General features: G+C 38.3%; 3 protein-coding genes across 3 annotated transcripts in view; 2 read left to right on the top strand and 1 right to left on the bottom strand.

The window, feature by feature from the left end:
• LOC140242840 (uncharacterized) overlaps positions 1–2975 on the bottom strand; it is a 50788-nt gene extending 47813 nt beyond the window's left edge. The window contains exons 1-2 of the mRNA XM_072322592.1: positions 2739–2975; positions 121–1238 (exon numbers count right to left, since the gene is read on the bottom strand). Of these exons, the coding sequence (XP_072178693.1) occupies positions 121–1238; positions 2739–2975 (1355 nt within the window). The remainder of the gene's footprint in view (positions 1–120; positions 1239–2738) is intronic.
• LOC140242709 (large ribosomal subunit protein eL24-like) overlaps positions 1–18895 on the top strand; it is a 278728-nt gene that overhangs the window by 120004 nt on the left and 139829 nt on the right. The gene's annotated exons all lie outside the window — the stretch shown is intronic.
• LOC140243151 (protein D3-like) lies at positions 10475–14815 on the top strand. Its single transcript, XM_072322880.1, has 3 exons — positions 10475–10600; positions 13424–13628; positions 14586–14815. Exons 1-3 carry the CDS (start codon positions 10475–10477, stop codon positions 14813–14815), a joined length of 561 nt encoding a protein of 186 aa, XP_072178981.1.

Below are 18895 nucleotides of genomic sequence, written 5' to 3'. Positions count from 1 at the left end.
TCTTCTACATTTTCAACATACTCCTTTAGCATGTTGACATGACAGAGTCTTCTCCTCTTCCTCCTATCAGGTGTCAGGATGATGTAATTGACATCACTCACTCTTTTCTCAACCACATACGGCCCTGCATATCTAGCCTTCAAGGCATCTCCTTGAAGAGGGAGCAACACAAGAACCTTAGAACCAGGCTCAAAATGCCTTTCTTTCACCTTCCGATCAAACAGTCTCTTCATGTTAGACTGAGCTGCCTTCAGATGACCTGCAGCTAATTCACGAGTACAAGAAAGTCTATCCTTGAACTGACACACATAGTCCAATAGGTTGGACTCTGGCTCAACCAAGATCTTTTCTTGCAAGATCTTCAAGGGACCACGAACTGAGTGCCCAAAGACCAGCTCGAAAGGACTGAATCCAAGAGATTCCTGGACCGATTCTCGAACTGCAAACAAGAGGAGAGGAATACCCTCATCCCACTCTTTCTCATGCTCACTGCAGTACACACGCATCATATTCTTCAAGGTTTGGTGAAAGCGTTCAAGAGCTCCCTGGCTCTGTGGATGGTAAGCACTTGAGTTCCTACATTCTACACCTAACTCACTCATCACCTGTTGGAAGATTTTGGATGTGAAATTAGACCCTTGGTCTGACTGAACACACTTTGGAAGTCCTACCATTGTGAAGAACTTCACAAGAGCTTTACAGACATTCTTGGCAGTAATTGTCCGTAATGGAATTGCCTCGGGGAAGCGGGTAGATGCACACATCATCGTCAGCAAATACTGATTACCCGACTTTGTCCTTGGAAGAGGACCGACACAATCCACAATGACCCGACTAAACGGTTCTTCGAAGGCCGGAATTGGCCTTAAAGGGGCAGGGGGAATCTTCTGGTTTGGCTTGCCAACTACCTGACACACATGGCAAGACCGACAAAACTCTGCGACGTCATGTCGCAAACCTGGCCAGAAGAAATATCGAAGCACCTTCTCTTGGGTTTTGTTGATCCCCAAATGACCTGCCAATGGTGCTTCATGGGCAAGAGATATGATCTCCTTCCGGTACATCTTTGGTACCACTACTTGATGAATATCTCGAAAATCCTCATCACTTGTGGCATCAGGAGGGCGCCACCTCCTCATCAAGATACCATCCCTCTTGTAAAACTTCACAGTTTCATTCACTTCCTCATCCTCAGGTACAAGTGACTGTGCAAGACGCACTATTTCAGGGTCTTTGCCCTGCAATTCAACCAGACTCTGACGAGAAATCTCTGACATTTGACCATGGTCCATATGTGCATCATCACTGCTGTTAGACTCTTCAAGTCTAGAGAAGAAAGTATCAGCCAAGATATCCTCTTGCTCCTCTTTCTCCAGTTCACGAGCCATTGACCTGGTAACAGCACATGAGGGAAACACATCAGGCATATCCTGAACCAATTTCTCTGTGGCTTCGTCAACCACGGGTGTCTTACTTGGGAGAAAGTGAGGCAAAACCTTCTCTCCAGCGATATCATTGCCGAGCAATAAGGTGACACCTTCGACTGGCAATGTAGGCAAAATACCTACTACAACTGAGCCACTGACAAGATCGCTCTTCAATTCGATATTATGAAGAGGCACTCGGACACTCCCACCTTCAACTCCCCTCACAAACACTTCCGAATTCACAGAAGATTCAACCGAAAATGGCAATGTCTTTGCACACAGGAGACTCTGTGATGCTCCTGTATCCCTCAAAATGTGAACCTGAACCTGCTCACTATCAGGCGTCAAACTAACATACCCTGAAGATATGAAAGGTTTGTAATTCTCTGCCACCCGTTCAAACGATGGCAGATGCTCTGTGCGAGTGATAGCAAAAGCATCTGGCAATGCTTTGGGGTTGCTAATCCCCTCTTTTTCTCGCTTCTTCTTCAACTTCCAGCAAGCTGACATCACATGTCCATCCTTCTTGCAATAGAAGCAAGCCTTGTTCGGCTTTTGATCAAGATCGGGCTTGGGAATGCTTGGAGCAACAGCTCCTTTTCTTGGCACACCCTGGCCTCCTTTCTTGCTTGAAGAAAGTTTGAAAGTACCCTTGTGGGTAAGCACATACTCATCAAGGAGGACAGCAGCTCTCCTGGCACCATTCACTTCCCTTTCCTCCAGGTACTGCCGCTGATCTGGGTGAACACACCTCTTCACCTCCTCTAACAACACCAACTCTTTCAGTTTGTGGAAATCATCAACACCAGACGACCTTAACCAGTGTTCAAAATGGGTCTGCTTGTGTTGCACAAAATCAACGAATGTCTGATCATCCCTTCTCCTATAATTCCGAAACAGTTGCCTGTGGGCTTCCGGCACCAACTCGTACGCCCTTAACACGGAACTCTTCAAATTCTCATAGTCAGAACACTCTTGGATAGTGAGAGACGCATAGACCTCTTGGGCCTTCCCTACCAGCGAGCTCTGTATCAATGTCGGCCACACTTCCTTGGGCCATTCTAAACTCACAGCCACTTTTTCAAAGTGCTGGAAAAACTCTTCTACCCGGTCTTCACGAAATTTCGGCACCAACTGAGATTGCCTTAATGCATCAAATTTTGATGACTTTGCTGAACTGCTGGAAGAAGGTTCATTCGATTTTGCATCGATTGACTTGATTTCGAGTTCTATTTTCTTTGCCTCGACTTCCAGCTGCTTCATCCGAAGCTGGATCTCAATTTTCTTCAATTCACTTTCTGCAGGGGTTACCAAAGGTGTGATAATTTCACCATCATCTGTCCCTGCTTCATCCTCTGACAAAGAGGCAGGCCAAATACCAGTATTGGTAAAAAACTCCGAAATTGTGTCCTTGATCTCTGCTTTACGATCCGATGTTTTGATCGGGATTTCTAAAATTCGAGCAACTTCCACCAGTTCTGCCTTCCTCAGGTTATTAAAACCTTCCTGAGTGGGTTCATCAACAAAGCTCTGCACGACATCAGCCATTGTGGGAATATCAAAATCAAAACTTGCAAGAAGTCACAAATCCTCACAAAACTACAAAGCCTTAACAAAAGAAATGCACTGCATATGAGTACACATGTATGCATGAACCCAGTCACACGCGCAGAACAGGCAAAAATTTTCTACGATAAGCAGAAAACATCAAAATCCCTAAGCCTTCGAATCAGGCATACAATCAGAACACCACGGCATCACATTAGCATGTGATCTAAGGACATAGAATGAGTATACACACTCACTACAAACGACCACATAGCACGATTGTGCAAACTAAGGAAAATATATCAAAGCCTTTAACCGAGGCTAATCTTCCAGAAAATTCGGCGTGACCCGTAGCCAATGTGTACGCAAGCCCCCACACATACACATCCAGCATACGCACACTCACAAACTGCACTAGCCCTACACACGACGCGCTAGACCGACCGTCTGCGACTACAAAACACGTGCGAGCCCAATGCGCAATACCCACGCTATGCACTATATACGCACACAACTGAACGTGAGAATCCTCACCCAAATCGGTCTACAGAAGACCTTCATGCAAAAACGACAAACGTCCAAAACGTGAGAATCCTCACCAAAATCTGCACTAGGCCTTCACACAAAATGTAGTCTGAAAACTACAAACACAGTCAATGACTGCCAAAGCCTACGCAGCATAAATGTTATACACAACGTGCACAACCAAACGTGAGAATCTTCACCAAAATCTGCACTAGGCCTTCACACAAAATGTAGTCTAAAAACTACAAACAACAGTCAATGACTGCCAAAGCCTACGCAGCATAAATGTTATACACAACGTGCACAACCAAACGTGAAAATCTTCACCAAAACGCATGTGGCCTGTCAAAACCAACATGCAAACAATGCAGGCCCAATACATAAGCCTGTCATCGACGCTATACACTTGTCTACATACTAAAAACAAACGTGTACAGCCAAACGTGAGAGTCCTCACCAAAACGCATGAGGCCTAACAGAACCTACATGCAAGCAGGTACATAGGCCCGATACGACATGAGCCTATACACCATCGACGCTATACACTACGTACTTACAGCACACGTGTACAACCAGACGTGAGAGTCCTCACCACAATCCGCATGGAACATGCGAAAGAAAACGGCTTGTCTGTTCATTTTCCCGGACAAGGTCCCAATTTGTCACGACTCAACCCAATCACCACATCATGACAATCAAAATGTTCCGCTCCATTCCTGGCAGATCGCACCCAAACCATCACAACAATGTTGCAAAAGACCACGATTGGGAAGCCATGTCTTGATCTGAGAGCGATAACTTGCTGCGGACCTCTTTATTGGTATTAGCCTTGTTCAAGGCGCATCACACTTGAAAAAACACCATTATTATGTTACATGAACCTGTAATGAACATAATATGTCTTTTTTATTGACTGCTGTTAAAAATATCATTATTATATCATCATCATTACCGGTCTTTGATATAGCGCATAATACCTTTGGCAAGGTCTCTATGCGCTTTAGAGGGGGAACAAAAAGATAAATAGGAAAAGGTAATTTCAGAAACAGTAACATGTTGCATAAATCATCATCCCTATGTTACTATTTTAACAGTTAAGTATTTAAAAACATTTTGGACTTATCGATGGAATTTGCATGTTCTATCACTTGGGATGCTGTTCCACAGTTCTGGGGCGGCAGAAACCACGTTTGCCATCTATAGTAGTTTGTCGTAATGGATCGAGGGTATTAGATACAGATTCCCCTTACGATTTAGGAACTCCCCTAGGCTCATATTTCACAAGAAGCTCTGAAAGATAAGAAGGAGCAATTTTGTGAAAACATGGATAAACAAGCAACAAGATCTTAAATTCAACACGCAAAATAATTATGTGAAAACTTAATTAAGAAAGAATTAAAAAAAAGAGAGATGTTGAAACAAGCAAGTACTTGTACATCACTTGATAAATAAACCTACAAATGAACAGGAAACTTTGGAAACTATTTTGGATTCTGCTTTGATAGGTATGTCTTTTTAATGACAGTTAATACGGATATTTTAACAATTAAAAGAGAAAGAGAAAAGTCACATTGAAACTTGAAGGTAATTGGTTGTTGCATCACTTATATCAATCTGTAAAACACAGGTGGTTACAACGTTTCATAATTTCTTTAAAATTGTGTTTACCTAACAAAGCAAAACGCTCATCGTTGAAACCCATTGAGGACAAGTGAAAGGGCTCTGATTGCATCCAACTACATGGGCTTGGTATGGACTCCTCCACCTTCCGGGACGATACGTGTTACTACCGCGTCAATTCGCGTTTGCTCCGTGTTCAAAACGTGTTGAGAACGTAGTCAAATTGCTTTCCGCCATCATTGGAACACGGTTCACGGCGGTTTGAGAACCGCCATGAACCGCCATCTAAACCGGCGATGTGTGATCGCACCTTTAACAACAAACGAAATCACAGGTGGGATTCTGAACATGAACCAATAATACATTGTAAAGAACTTGAATGATCCATAAATGTGTACATAAACATATCGTAATACATATACTGTATACTGTGCACGGAATTTCACGAAATACTGTATGTCTAGTAATTATGTACAATGTGTAAAAGTGTTAAAATGGTCAGTTAGTCACCTGTATGGGCCTTTGTTAGTGTTTGACTAACTGTGGCTGTTGGTCGTATGACTTTTCACTTTATATGAAGAGTTTTATCGCAGACGAGCCAACACCACTTTGTTAAGTTGAGGTATTTGCGATCAAAGCTGGAAAAATAAAGAAAATGAAAAGTAAATACTGAAAAACCGTTCATATGATTAGTGCTGCTTCTTATGCTGCTGCTTATGTTGTGTTGCTTCTTCATAATAGCCAATTATAATGAGAAGTCGGAAGGAGCGGTAGGCGTAGTTATAGATTTCAACAGGTTTAATGGCCGCGGAGCTCAGTGGACCTTCATTAGGGCTATCTTCTATAAAAATGTTATTCTTAGTTGAAAAAAGCTTCATCTGGTTATGATTTTTCAACTTTTTCAGATTGTTGGCCTCTTTGACCCTCAATTGTATGCTATTTGTGAAATGATGTCACAAAGCAATTATGACATAACACGCTGCTTAATTCGTGTTAACTGGCTTTTAACCAAGGCACGTAAAGACCCAGTAGCGTGCATGGGGATTGATGGATGGTCTGATCAAGGAGGTTTTATACATCATGTGGAGTTCCAATTGGCTGTAATTATTCACACAGTTGTCAGATTTCTATTGATGTACAAAAGAATTCCACAGGTGCACTTGTGCCTTTGATGATCGATGTTCCAAACCGCCGTCTTGCTGAGCAATCTGAAGATTCATTTTGAACGTTATCATAACGTTGGCCATATTTTGCTTAATAATTTATTAAATGAAATGAAATTTCACTTTATAATAAAGCATGTAAAACAAAAGTCAATTCCGTCCAGAAATTTGCAAAAAAGTGTAAATCAGAGCTGTATCATGTGAAAATGTTTAAAACTGTACCATCCTGGAAAGCTGGTTTTATCACTTTTCGGCTTAATTTCCCCAATTAAAAGTAATATGAAATACTCTTCAAGTATAATTCTGAGCCTGATGGCTCATTTTAATTTTTTCCGAAGAATGAGCCTGATGGCTCATTTTAATTTTTTCCGAAGAATTTTGATTACCAATAATATACTCTCACATATTTTCTCGTCCCTGTTGTCCTGAGACTCTTACTGAGTAGATTCAATTCTACTTGTAGTACCTCCGCATCTATTTCTCTCTATTTTTCCATATTTATGTATCCCTTCCTCGCATCCCAATATTTTTTCGACATAGTTCTGTCGAGGATCGCTGGATCTGTTTTTCCTTTCTGTCCGCTGTATTGTCTTCCTATTATGTCAACCTTGTCTCTTTCTGTCTTGTATTGAAGTCCTCTTTCATAAGTTTTGTCGTCTCAGTCTCGTTTAATGTTCATTCGCCTGTGTATGTGTGTCTGTCCGTTACTCTGTCTTCTTATTGGGCATCCAGACCTTTTTTTAATCTGACTTTATTCCCGATCTTTTTTCCCCTTTTTGCTTCAGTTCATTTTCTATTGACATTCTGTACCTGAGGGGCCCACATTCTACAAGCATTGCCTTTTTAGTGGGTCCGTCCATTTTTCGATATTTTGTCTAATGTTTATTATCGTCTATATCACTTCAGTCAATTTTAATTACAACATTATTTGTTACCCCAAGGTTCCACAATTATGTTCTCTTTTCAATTTAACTGTTTTGATTATGTAACCTTATTCTCTGTTACCAATGAAAGTGAAATGTTTATGTTCTTTTCGAAAAATGAAATAAAGTTTGAATTGAATTGAATTGAATATATCAGATTAGTGCCCGCATATGCCCAGTCGAGTAATTTTCATCTTCATTTCAGCATTTTTTCCTCAATTTCTGTTCGCGCATCCTCGTGTCTGTACCACCTACCTTTTATAAGAAGGGATAGCGAAAAGATATTACCATCACAAAGGCATATCTTCCTTTGAAAGTGGCTGGTAATTATGCAATGAGACACGAGTCATTGTCTTCGTATCGGCGCGGCAGATCCTGTTTGGCACATGCTTCAAATATTTTTGAGCGGCGGCTTTGAACATAGATCAAAGGAAATAACTCTGTTGTTACTCCATCTCTTCAACCTCCTTGGTCTGATTGATACCATCTCCATTGGCTGCCCACCGGGGTACAATCGAAAACAATGAAGAGCTCCCGTCAGCGCCATGTGCATGCATGAAGCGTACGCTCGTCAGTACCTGTCGCCTCCAGTCGAGATCGAATATTTCCGAACCAGGGCCTTGTTTCATAAAACTGTTCGTAAAGTTACGCACGAATTTACGCACGACACTTGAATAACATGGTGAGCCAAGTGGGTTTTCTAATCATTGTTAATTTCAACAGCTAAATTGAAATTTGCAGATGATAATGATTATTCTGACAATTTAACACACGTTTTTAGTGGAAAATGTATACTTTGCGTCAATGTAGATGAAATATCGGCGTACAGTCATACTTTGATAAAACGCAAGGAAAAAATGGGTACACATATTGGCACATCATATTCCAGTCGTTCGTAAAATCATGCGCAACTTTACGAACATCTTTATAAAACAGGGCTCAGGCCAGCCTTCCTACTCCCATGGAGCTACAAACGAAACGTAGCTCCATGCTACTCCAAAGGCGACGCGATAATACATGGTGAAGAATGACCTCGGCAGCAAACTCCACACAAGATAAAGGAAGGTAAATTTTCCGTAAAAAGCTTCATGGAAAGAAGAATGCTGAATATCAAAATGATAAGCAATCACAAGAAGGGAAAACACAAATCGCTGCCCACCAGCAACTTACAGTGCTGACCAAGCCAAGTAGACCTACTCAGTGGCAATTATCAGGACAAGGTCAAAGCAAGTATCGAGCGCCTATCGAGAGTCCACGTTATCCCTCAGTCGACATCAACCAAGCAAGATCAAGATATTGTTTGGAGCTGAATGATGTGGAATGAGGTTACAACGGAACCCCTTTCAACTTCTGAGCCTGGTTGAGCAGAACAACTCTCGAGGCCACGATGGAACCATGGACCGGTAGGTCCATGATGGAACAACCTACAAACGCTGTATGTGGTACATAGTCACCGATACTCCGGCCATGCCATCTGCGAACTACGCGCCTAGAATGCCTGTCCCAAAACTTGCCAGCGTAGAATAAACTTACATGGCCTGGGTGCATGACGCGGCTTGTGCGTTTTCCCCAAAGAAATTATACCACACAGATCTCTATAGGAGATATTATAGAGATCAATGGTTTCTCACCAATGGATCATTTCACGACAATGAATGTAGACTGAATCTTTCTCATATTGTATGGAGGAGGGGTGAAATTTTAGCTGTAAATTTTCCTTTTCTTTCTAAAAGAGTTGAATTACATGAGCTCTATCTTGTCGCTTAGACTCATGAATACATTCTATCTTATTAGTGTTAACCAAGCTAATTGTATATGACTTTTAGTCCTATTATTCGCACAAGAGAAATAGAAGGATGTTGTAGCATTTTGTGAGTGGATTAAAGATGACATAAAACGACACGACATGAAAAGAGAAAGGGGGTGGAAAATAGCAGCATGTTCGTGTCTATAGTCAATTAACTAACACAGAGAGAGAGAGAGAGAGAAAAACATACTTATTTGTATATATATATATATATATATATATTCTGCTAAAAAAGACTGTAAATGTAATATCAAACGAATTATAGAAGGTGCACTTTGGATGTACATACTAAGGAAGTTCCAGAATCTCGGACCTGTAGGCCTATACAAAAAAAAAGAAAAAAAAGTGCTGTGCTATCATGTTTCTAGCAAGCGTAAATGAAATATATTCCACGGTTTAGCTGGATACTTAAGATAGTCATGCCTGGTTAAAAGTAGAAACATATATATGTATATATGTACGTATGTATATATATATATATATATATATATATATATATATATATATATATATATATATATATATATATATATATAGTTATGTATTATCATTATTATTATTGAAATTATTATTATTATTATTATTATTATTATTTTTATTATTATTATTATTATTATTATTATTATTATTATTATTATTATTATTATTATCATCATCATCATCATTATCATTATTATTTTTATCATTAGTTTTATTATCAATATTATTATTGTTGTTGTTGTTGTTGTTGTTGTTGTTGTTGATGATGATGTTATTTGGGGGTTGATGGGGACAGACCAGTGTCCAACATTTATCAATCTCGATATACCAAACTCCAAACATTCATATCCGCAACTATGTCGGCAATCTCTTCAAAGCATGAGTGCCACCCCCCCCCCCCCCCCTTCCCTATGCAATGACTGCCTTGGAAAACTGAACACTAACAACCTGCAACAGACAATCCTCTGCGACATCATGTCACGTCCTTCGTAGTGACGAGGATGTGCCTGTATGCTGCATGCCTTCTACATCGTTTAAAGATAAGACAAAAACCGACCGGAATTATTGAATTGTGCTGGTTGCTTCTATACACTATTCTATATAAGTAGTATATTTTATGACATGTGCAAAGGCTGGTGGTGTGGAGGGTTAAGACTGTGAAATGCCTGTGCATAAAAGGGGTGTACAGGCTACCAGCAAAGACAACCGAAACCTTGGAAAAGAGGGTAAGAGACGACGTAACGCATTGCTTTACTTTGAGGGAGCCTGCAGTCTCACATATTCGGTGGTCGTAATTTTGGTAGCCATTTTCAATTTGGCACGGAGCTGTTCATGTGTGAATGTATGAACAAGGCTATATGCGCCCTGAAGATCTGCGTGCCACTATCGGAGTTCAACCTTACTCAAGAGTGACGAGTTCGTAAACCGTTTGCCGGTTTCACCTCGGAATACTTCCAGCAGCTCAGTTCGTTTTCGGGAGACATGGATAGTTTCCAAATCCACGAGGTCGTCCCACACGTGCTCGATGAGGCGCCACCGGAAATCGCCGAGGTCAGCTGGAGCGACGAAGCCAAGTGCATGCTGGGAAATGAGTTGACCCCAACACAGGTACCAAACCAATCGATCGTTCAAATTTTTCTTGAATTTGCTGCCAAAGACGTCAACCTTTTTGTTGAACCAAGCATTAGATATACGTATAGTAGGCCTCATTATACATGGACAAGGGCAGTGGCAAAGTAAAACTTCTCATGCACCATAGTGCAATTGTCTATGTAGGGCCTAATCATAATCATAATGTATTTGTACGTATATAATATGTATATATATATATATATATATATATATATATATATATATATATATATATATATATATATATATATATATAATCTATATATATATATGTGTGACGGAGGAATGACTCGCAGACGCTGCAGTTATGTTCACTATGGCCTTTTATTCTCTCAAGCTTTCGACTGTGTAACCAGCCTTTTTCAAAGGCTTGATGAGACATAAACATAAAAACAGAAAAGCAACCAATTTGCATGCATTTGAACAGAATAAGGCAAAATGAAATAGAAATAAAATAAAAGCCAATTAAACGGAATATAGACAGCCACATGACATTCACCCCAATTTGCATACATTTAAACAGAATAAGGCAAAAACAATGCAAGAGAAAGTCAGAGAAATCAAACAAAATGTAGACAGCAACATGACATTCACTACAACGGAATTATTATCACATATACTTGCAGTAAAAATAATGGAACAGTATAGTAGCAGTATAGTATAAGCAATAACAACACCGTACGAGGCCAAGCCCGCTTCACCTGATAATGCATATATATATATATATATATATATATATATATATATATATATATATATATATATACATACATACATATACATATACATATATGACATAAACTTCAAGGATTGTTATTTTTTATTTTTTCACTATATTTCTTCTTCTTTTGTTTATGTCAAGAGTGCTGAAAATCTTCAACAATATAGAGCACGTTTGAGCAGGGAGTGATTGTGGAACTTGATTGATTGAGTTTATTTTTGCATCTTTTTTTTTCATACATTCATGCGACACAAGGTCAGTTGAACAAAGTTATTGAGTAAGATGTTAGATATGACAGTGGAAACAGATAAATGATTAAACCAAATGTACATAATTCCATGGTAATACAAAATGCAGATGAGCAGGTGTCATTCAGTTCATGCATTATTCAAACTTTGATTTCATGTACATTATATATTCAACTTCTGGAAAAAAAAAAGTAATCATTTCACTCTGTAATGATTTCATAGATTAAGCAAATTGTCAAAATCCCCTGCAAACATGATAGTCAGCACCGTTGTGTTGTACTTTAAAGCGAAGAAACGTCTTTTCTAAATATTGGACCACACATAGTCTCGTGTTTATATAATTCATATAGCTCTTTGACACTTTGGAAATATTCACAGAATAAATGTCTTGTGAAAAACAAAATTCTTGAGAAAAAGCGAAGTATATCGCAGAGTGCCAGGACAAACACTGTAGTGTGACAGAATTACAATGATGAGAGAAATTATTTTATGTTCGTCTTCATTTTTTACAATTATTATCATTGATTCTGTTGCCTAACGGTTCAGCAAGATATAGCCCAGTAGAGTGGGTAGGGTCTGATTGCGTCAGCACTGCTATCATTCTAGCGAGAGGCCAAAGCCTTGTTTAGACATGAAATATTTTGTTCTTTTAATTGTTGGGTACCTGAAATATATCCACTGTTTTTGTTGGGTTTTATTCCCTTGCAATGTGCTGTACTCTGTCAGGGACGAAAGAATGAAAAAAAAAATGAATGAGAACTAAAACATCACAGAAAAAGAATAAAAGAAGTGTTTTCAAAAAGCTTAAATGTCAATACTTTTAGAATCAACGACACGTTCAACCCCTACAAAGGTATGATACAGTATATATATATATATATATATATATATATATATATATATATATATATATATATATATATATATTTCATCAATAGAATGATATATTCCTCAGTAGAGCAGATAACACATTAATCGCAGCTGCCGCGTGAGCAATATTCAGGCAGTTCATCTGCTCAGTGAATGCATATCACAGTTTGACATGTACTTAATTATTTCAGTAAACATCACAAGAAGTCACATCTCTAACACTCTTAGAAACATATAATATCCTGAGGGGAGACTCTCATGGCCCATGCTTGATACTGCCGGAAATGACAAGGCACGTAGGCCCTACATGTTGTAACCTACTGATTTAATGTAGACATGTGACATGGTGGGGCTCTCAGAGAAAGAAACGGTTTGGGTCTGATGCATTGACAGACTTTACAACCTCCTGTGCACTTTAATAGTATAGCGACCCAGTTCAAACCTCAGCTAGCTCAAAACCACCACCACATCAACTTGTATGTCCTTGATTAATTCACTCGTGATTTCTTGTTATCTCCTTGACCTTCTTTGTGCATATTTTGTATTTTTGCTATTGTACACTGTATTTGACTTCCAACCTCGCTCGGGTGATCACGCAATTCTCCAGAAGTTTTGTGCCGCAGACAATGTTTTCTTTGTCTTTTCTTTGTCTTTTTTATTCTTCGACGTTTATATTTCCCCAATTCACAAATTGTCATTCCTTTCAATTGTAAATAATTATCAAGTAAGAATTCTAATCTCACATCAGCATCTGGGAATCTACACCCTACACCTACAAGCAATGCTTCTATGTAGATTCCTCATATTTCACAATGTTAAATTGACTTAAATGTTGTACTTAACAATTCATCCATGCTTTTGTATTGTTATGTTTATGGTTTATTTATTTGTTGAAATGTGGAATATGAAACAACAATAATAATAATAATAATAAAAAATCCTTCCCGATCTGTCCATTAGGTGAAAAACAAACCCACGTTGAAATGGCGGGCGGAAGAGGGCGCCCTGTACACGATCCTGTTCACAGATCCCGATTCCCCAACGCGACATGATCCAAATAGAGTCGAGGTTGTCCATTGGATGGTATTTAACGTTCCCGGAAATGACGTCAGCAGGGGACTGGAGCACGCAGCCTACATCGAATCTCTTCCTCGAGAAAATTCAGGTATATATTTTTCTCCCATGAACGATTTTTAACATATTCTTTTTCGATAGCTAGTAAAAACAACATGTCTTTTTGTTTGTTTAATTTGTCACTTTTTTGGGTACTTTATCAAGCATTAAAACAATCACAGGTAAGAGAGAGAGAGAGAGAGAGAGAGAGAAAGCTTCTCATTGTTCCCCTGAACAAGAGTAGGTTACGTATGTTGTATTTTGTTAACAATACAATTCGAAAAGCTGGAAACAAAAGCAAACAAACAGTCAAATGACTTATTGGAAAACTGAACCCAAGACATGAAATATATAGTAGTCAATTTGTTTTGTCTATCCTTTTGTTGTGACTCATGGGCATGAAACATCTTGTCCAAAATGTAACTTTGCTGATGCTATAGCTCCACGTCCTATAGATTCACTGTTTTACTTTGAGTCAAACTCACTCGCTTTGAGACCATTTTCGCAAATCTCGCTCTGAAGCTTGAATTTTAATTTCTCTATGGATGTGTCTCCCGCTCAGGATGTGTTTTCTCTCCCCCCCCCCCCCTTAGAATTTAGCTTCCCCCACCCCTACTGTTGTCACAAAAGATAATGCTAAGATAGAAAAAGATAAACCAATTAGTCTAACGCATTAGACGTCCAGAGAATTTTTCACACGCCTGACGACCTTTTTTCGCAACCCTAACAACTCCTCCCCCGAAAAAGGATTCCAGTTTTTTTTTTTTTAAAGCCAGATGTTAGGAAAAGTATTCTATCGGCATTAAGCAAAACATTATGCATGTAGTTAGTATAGACCCAGATCACACGAAAAAAAAAAATAAAGAAAAGCTTAAAGAGACGAAAGTTCCTAAGCGTCGGATGAGGAACACAATTTTAATTACAATTGATTTATTTACTTGTTCATTCATTTGTTTATGTATTCATTTAATAATGAATTCATTTATTTTCTGTCTCTTAAACCAATCAGGACTTCATCGTTACGTGTACCTGATCTATAAACAGCCGAATGGTGACGTCATCACTCCAAAGGATGGATACCGCCCTCGCAGTGCAGAGCGAAGGAGACCGTGGGACACCCGCCAGTTCGCGGAAGAATACGGTCTCGGAAAGCCTGTAGCTGGCAACTTCTACGTTGCGCAATACGACGATAATGTACCCCTATTCCGCGCAGAAATGCTAGCTGGCTCTGCAAAGTAATAGCTTACCTTATAGTGTAATGTCTTATGTTGCGACAATTCTTTTATTACTTGCATTTGAATGTAATTTGAATCTGACTGACTGATCATGGTAGATTAGATGTTGATGGGCTACAATCATAAGTACTGCAGGTAGGGTGTGTGCAAGAACACAATTAAAAAAATATCCAGCATAGACATTAAAAAAAAATAATCCTAGACATGACTTAAGTTATGAACATTTCAAGAGACGCCTGGCTGACATAATACATTTCTGAACAGAAAAGCGTAAAAGCATGGTCATAACAATCTTAATAAAGTAAAAGAACTGTAACATTGACAACTTTGTGAAAAATCGTTGAATTGGTCAGCTTCCATGATTACTTTCGTAGAACACAACCCTGAACGACTCAATCTTGTAAGTGGTAAGTAGGACGTGCATTATACGGCGACATATTATTATTGGCCCAAGTAGTAGGTTAACTACTAAAAGACGTCAGTAGATCAGAACGGTCCCCTGTACTGATTTCTCCGTTGTTCATAAATACAGTATGCCTTGATATGTTGTTTTGATTCATATGTCATTACAAACTGATGTTGTTATGAAAATGACGTATCTTGTATTGATTTGTATGTTAAAAACTCTCCTTTTTTTGCATACTCTGTGTCACTTTGTTTTCATTTGTTATTGTATTTGGAGAAAGAAAATGCAGAAATAAACCAAACCAAACCAAACCAAGAACGGAACTGGTAATCACTTATTAACCTTATCCACCATAATCACAGCGTAACAACCACGCGACGATGTGTATACATAATACGTTGAAATGAGAACATTGTAGGCCTTTGTGAGCGGAAAAACGAAAACTTTTAATGTATATTTCTGAAACACTACGAAATGGCACATAGCACCTAAAGCGATATTTCATGCCCTTTCGCATCCGTAGTACATACGCTATGACCTATCTATAATAGGAGGAAGCGGTATAAGCACCTTACATCCTTCAGAGAAACTTTTACATTACAATAATTCCCTTCAAAACGTCAGTTTACACACTGATTTTTAAAAATGGTATATCTAATAGACAAAGTGTATGTTTCATGACAAATTATTATAGTAGGTTGAATAATGATTATAACGGTACATATACTAACAATTGTGATTAAAATAATGATAATCATGACGAATAAAGTAGTAATAATAATGATGACAAAAAGATCATGATTGCAATAGTAATAATTGCTTTATTAGGAAGTACAATATACATCGATGATTTCATCATACGTTATTACGTTTTTAAATGTAGATAGAATTTTCCGTCAATTTTTATATTCCTACCACAAAGAATCAAGTGTACGCTGTGGCATGAAATTGTATAATAATTCTTGTTTTCAACGTGGATGAATTGCAACGTAGTAAATTCTAATTGGTGTTTTTTTTTTTTCAAGCAAATTCACTTTCCATATATCACCCATCGGCTCGTCGTATTATGAGGCAAAACACAAAACACAGATTATAGGGAGGTAAGTTTAACACTGTGTCTTTATATTGCCTGCTTGTGCTTATTTTTTTAGAATACTTAGTTATCGACATATCTTTTATAGATTCATATACTTTATAACAAGTAAATGCAAAATTGAATTTGCTAGATACAGACACATGATATTGATAATTCGCTGGCAATGTATTGCTTCTAACTCTCTACATTATAATACATGTACATTTATATATACGTATATCATGAGTGTGTAAAGGTGTGTGTGTGTGTGTGTGTGTGTGTGTGTGTGCCTGTGGCAGTGTTTCCATGTGTCACAGCACGATAGTGAAAACCTGGTTTAGCATTGTTTGTAATCTAAATCATATTATGATAATATATATAATGTGTGTGTGTGCGTGTGTGTGTGTGTAAACCACGTGTAAACCATCTGCCTATTCATTCACAGAGGCTGTTCAAAGACACCTGCAGCAAAAACAAACAAACAAACAAACAAACAAACAAAAAATCACACTATACTGAATAATAAAGGCATCGACTGGAAGGTCCATTTTTCAAACAATTTAAAGGAGACCTCCGGATGATTTTCAGAGGTTAACATTTGAACAACTATAAATAAGTTATACTGAGGACAGAGTTTCAGAATTAATGATTGGGATGAAGAATAAGATTATTTTCGAAATTTATAACAAATTGCAATGATGACATGGCAGGTTCACTACAAGAATACATGAGTTGGGGCTCAAGGATGCACACCAAAAGAAGAAGGCATGCATAGATTATACAGAGGTTAACTCGCAGGCAAGTGGTATTGTAATGGAATTACACTGCTACATTTCTGAAATATGTGAGCCTCCTATGTCATCATATCTGTTCAGTTTTTTGTTTAAGGTTTTTCCAAGTATTGTTTCTCTGCTCAAGAACTACAATAGATTCGACAAATCTATACATGGAAATGATGGAGCTGTTCATCTATGTACTACATGATGTGAAATTATGAAAATCGTCTGGAATGCCCCTTTAGCCACAGATTATAGGTCCTACCTTTTGATACATACTAAACACAAAAGCTTTCGAGAAAAGTTCAGACTTAATATTCTTTATAATTATCATTGTGAGGAACGGAATAAAATGGTGGGCTACAAATTCAAGTGATCGTCTGTAACTTATTGAAAGTTTTCAGTAAGAAGGTATGGAGACCAATGAAACTCCTGAGCAAGAGCAAATGATGACAAATCAACCATTCTCGAACAGAACGGAGAATAATGTTACGTATTTTCTTCCTTTTACTACCACCTCACCAAACACTGCCAAATGAATTATCAAAACTATAAAAAGTCTTTGATATTTCTTCTTTTCTTCGATAAGACTAGTACAAAAGAGTAAATACTACAATTGAATCAGATGATATGAGAATTTTCACAGCTTTTATTTCACCTAAGTAGGACAAAGATTACAAGGATCTTGAATGTTGATAATTCACGGACTATTCAGTCTGTCGATTACACATAAAAACACATGGACAAGGATTTATTCCAGAACGATACTGTATAGCCTTGTGGAACATGTCCCTCGTACACGAGTAAAGTGCCGCCGTACGGGTTGAACCCAGGACCGTCATATTGACTGCCTTGTGTTCAATCCACTAGAATCTGTATCTCTCCCCATCAAAACTGTGTGTTTTGTTTTGCTTTGTGTTAACTGTAAACTTGACGAAGTGTTAACTGCCGACTCATACATATGAACAAACGTGAAGAGTTTACTCGTACTTGTCCTTGCTCTCATTAATAATATTTCACTCGTGATTTCTTCTATCTCCTGGACCTTCTTCGTGCATACTTTGTATTTCTGCCATTGTACACTGATCTGACTTGTACCTCGCTCGGGTGATCACACAACTCTCCTGAAATTTTGAGCCGCGGACATTGTTTTCTTTGTCTTCTCTTTGTCTTTTTTTCTTTCTTTATATTTCCCCAATTCATTATTGTCATTCCTTTCAAGTGTACATAACATGTGAGAATAATTAATCTCATATCAGCTTCTGGGAATCTACACCATACAAGCAATGCTTTTATGTAGATTCCTCATGTTTTACATGTTTAATTTCCTTAAATGGTGTATTTGACAATTCACCAATGCATTTTTTTTATGTTTATGGTTTATTTGTTGAAATGTGGAGTATGTAACAATAAAAACAAACAAACAAACAGAAACCCGCAAGTTATTTACACCACAATGGCGAGGGAAGAATGGTCAAAACACGTGGTTTTTCTCCTAACAGCGGCCGAGAAGTGTAGGAGGAGTTTGACTGCGTGAGGTGTGGGATGATCAACAGCTCTTCTGCCCTGATATCAAGACCGTAGAATGTTTCACCTGACAAGACAAAGTCAGTGATTCCTCCATCATGACGCAGGGATAGAGTTTTCCAGGTGGGTTCGAAAGACGTCGAATTAGTTAAAACGGTATAAACGAATATATTCTCTATAAGAGGGCAGATGAGAATACCTCCTGTCAAAGACGGCAAAGAGAACAAAAAAAAAAATGATTAGAGAGAGATTAAAAATGTATGTTATGATAGTTTTATTTATAGTTTAATATATAGTTTT

The sequence above is a fragment of the Diadema setosum genome, chromosome 19, assembly GCF_964275005.1.
Source record: "Diadema setosum chromosome 19, eeDiaSeto1, whole genome shotgun sequence".
Lineage (NCBI taxonomy): Eukaryota > Metazoa > Echinodermata > Echinoidea > Diadematoida > Diadematidae > Diadema > Diadema setosum.
The sequence above is the reverse complement of the archived record's forward strand: the minus strand, read 5'-3'. Positions and strand labels throughout refer to the sequence as shown.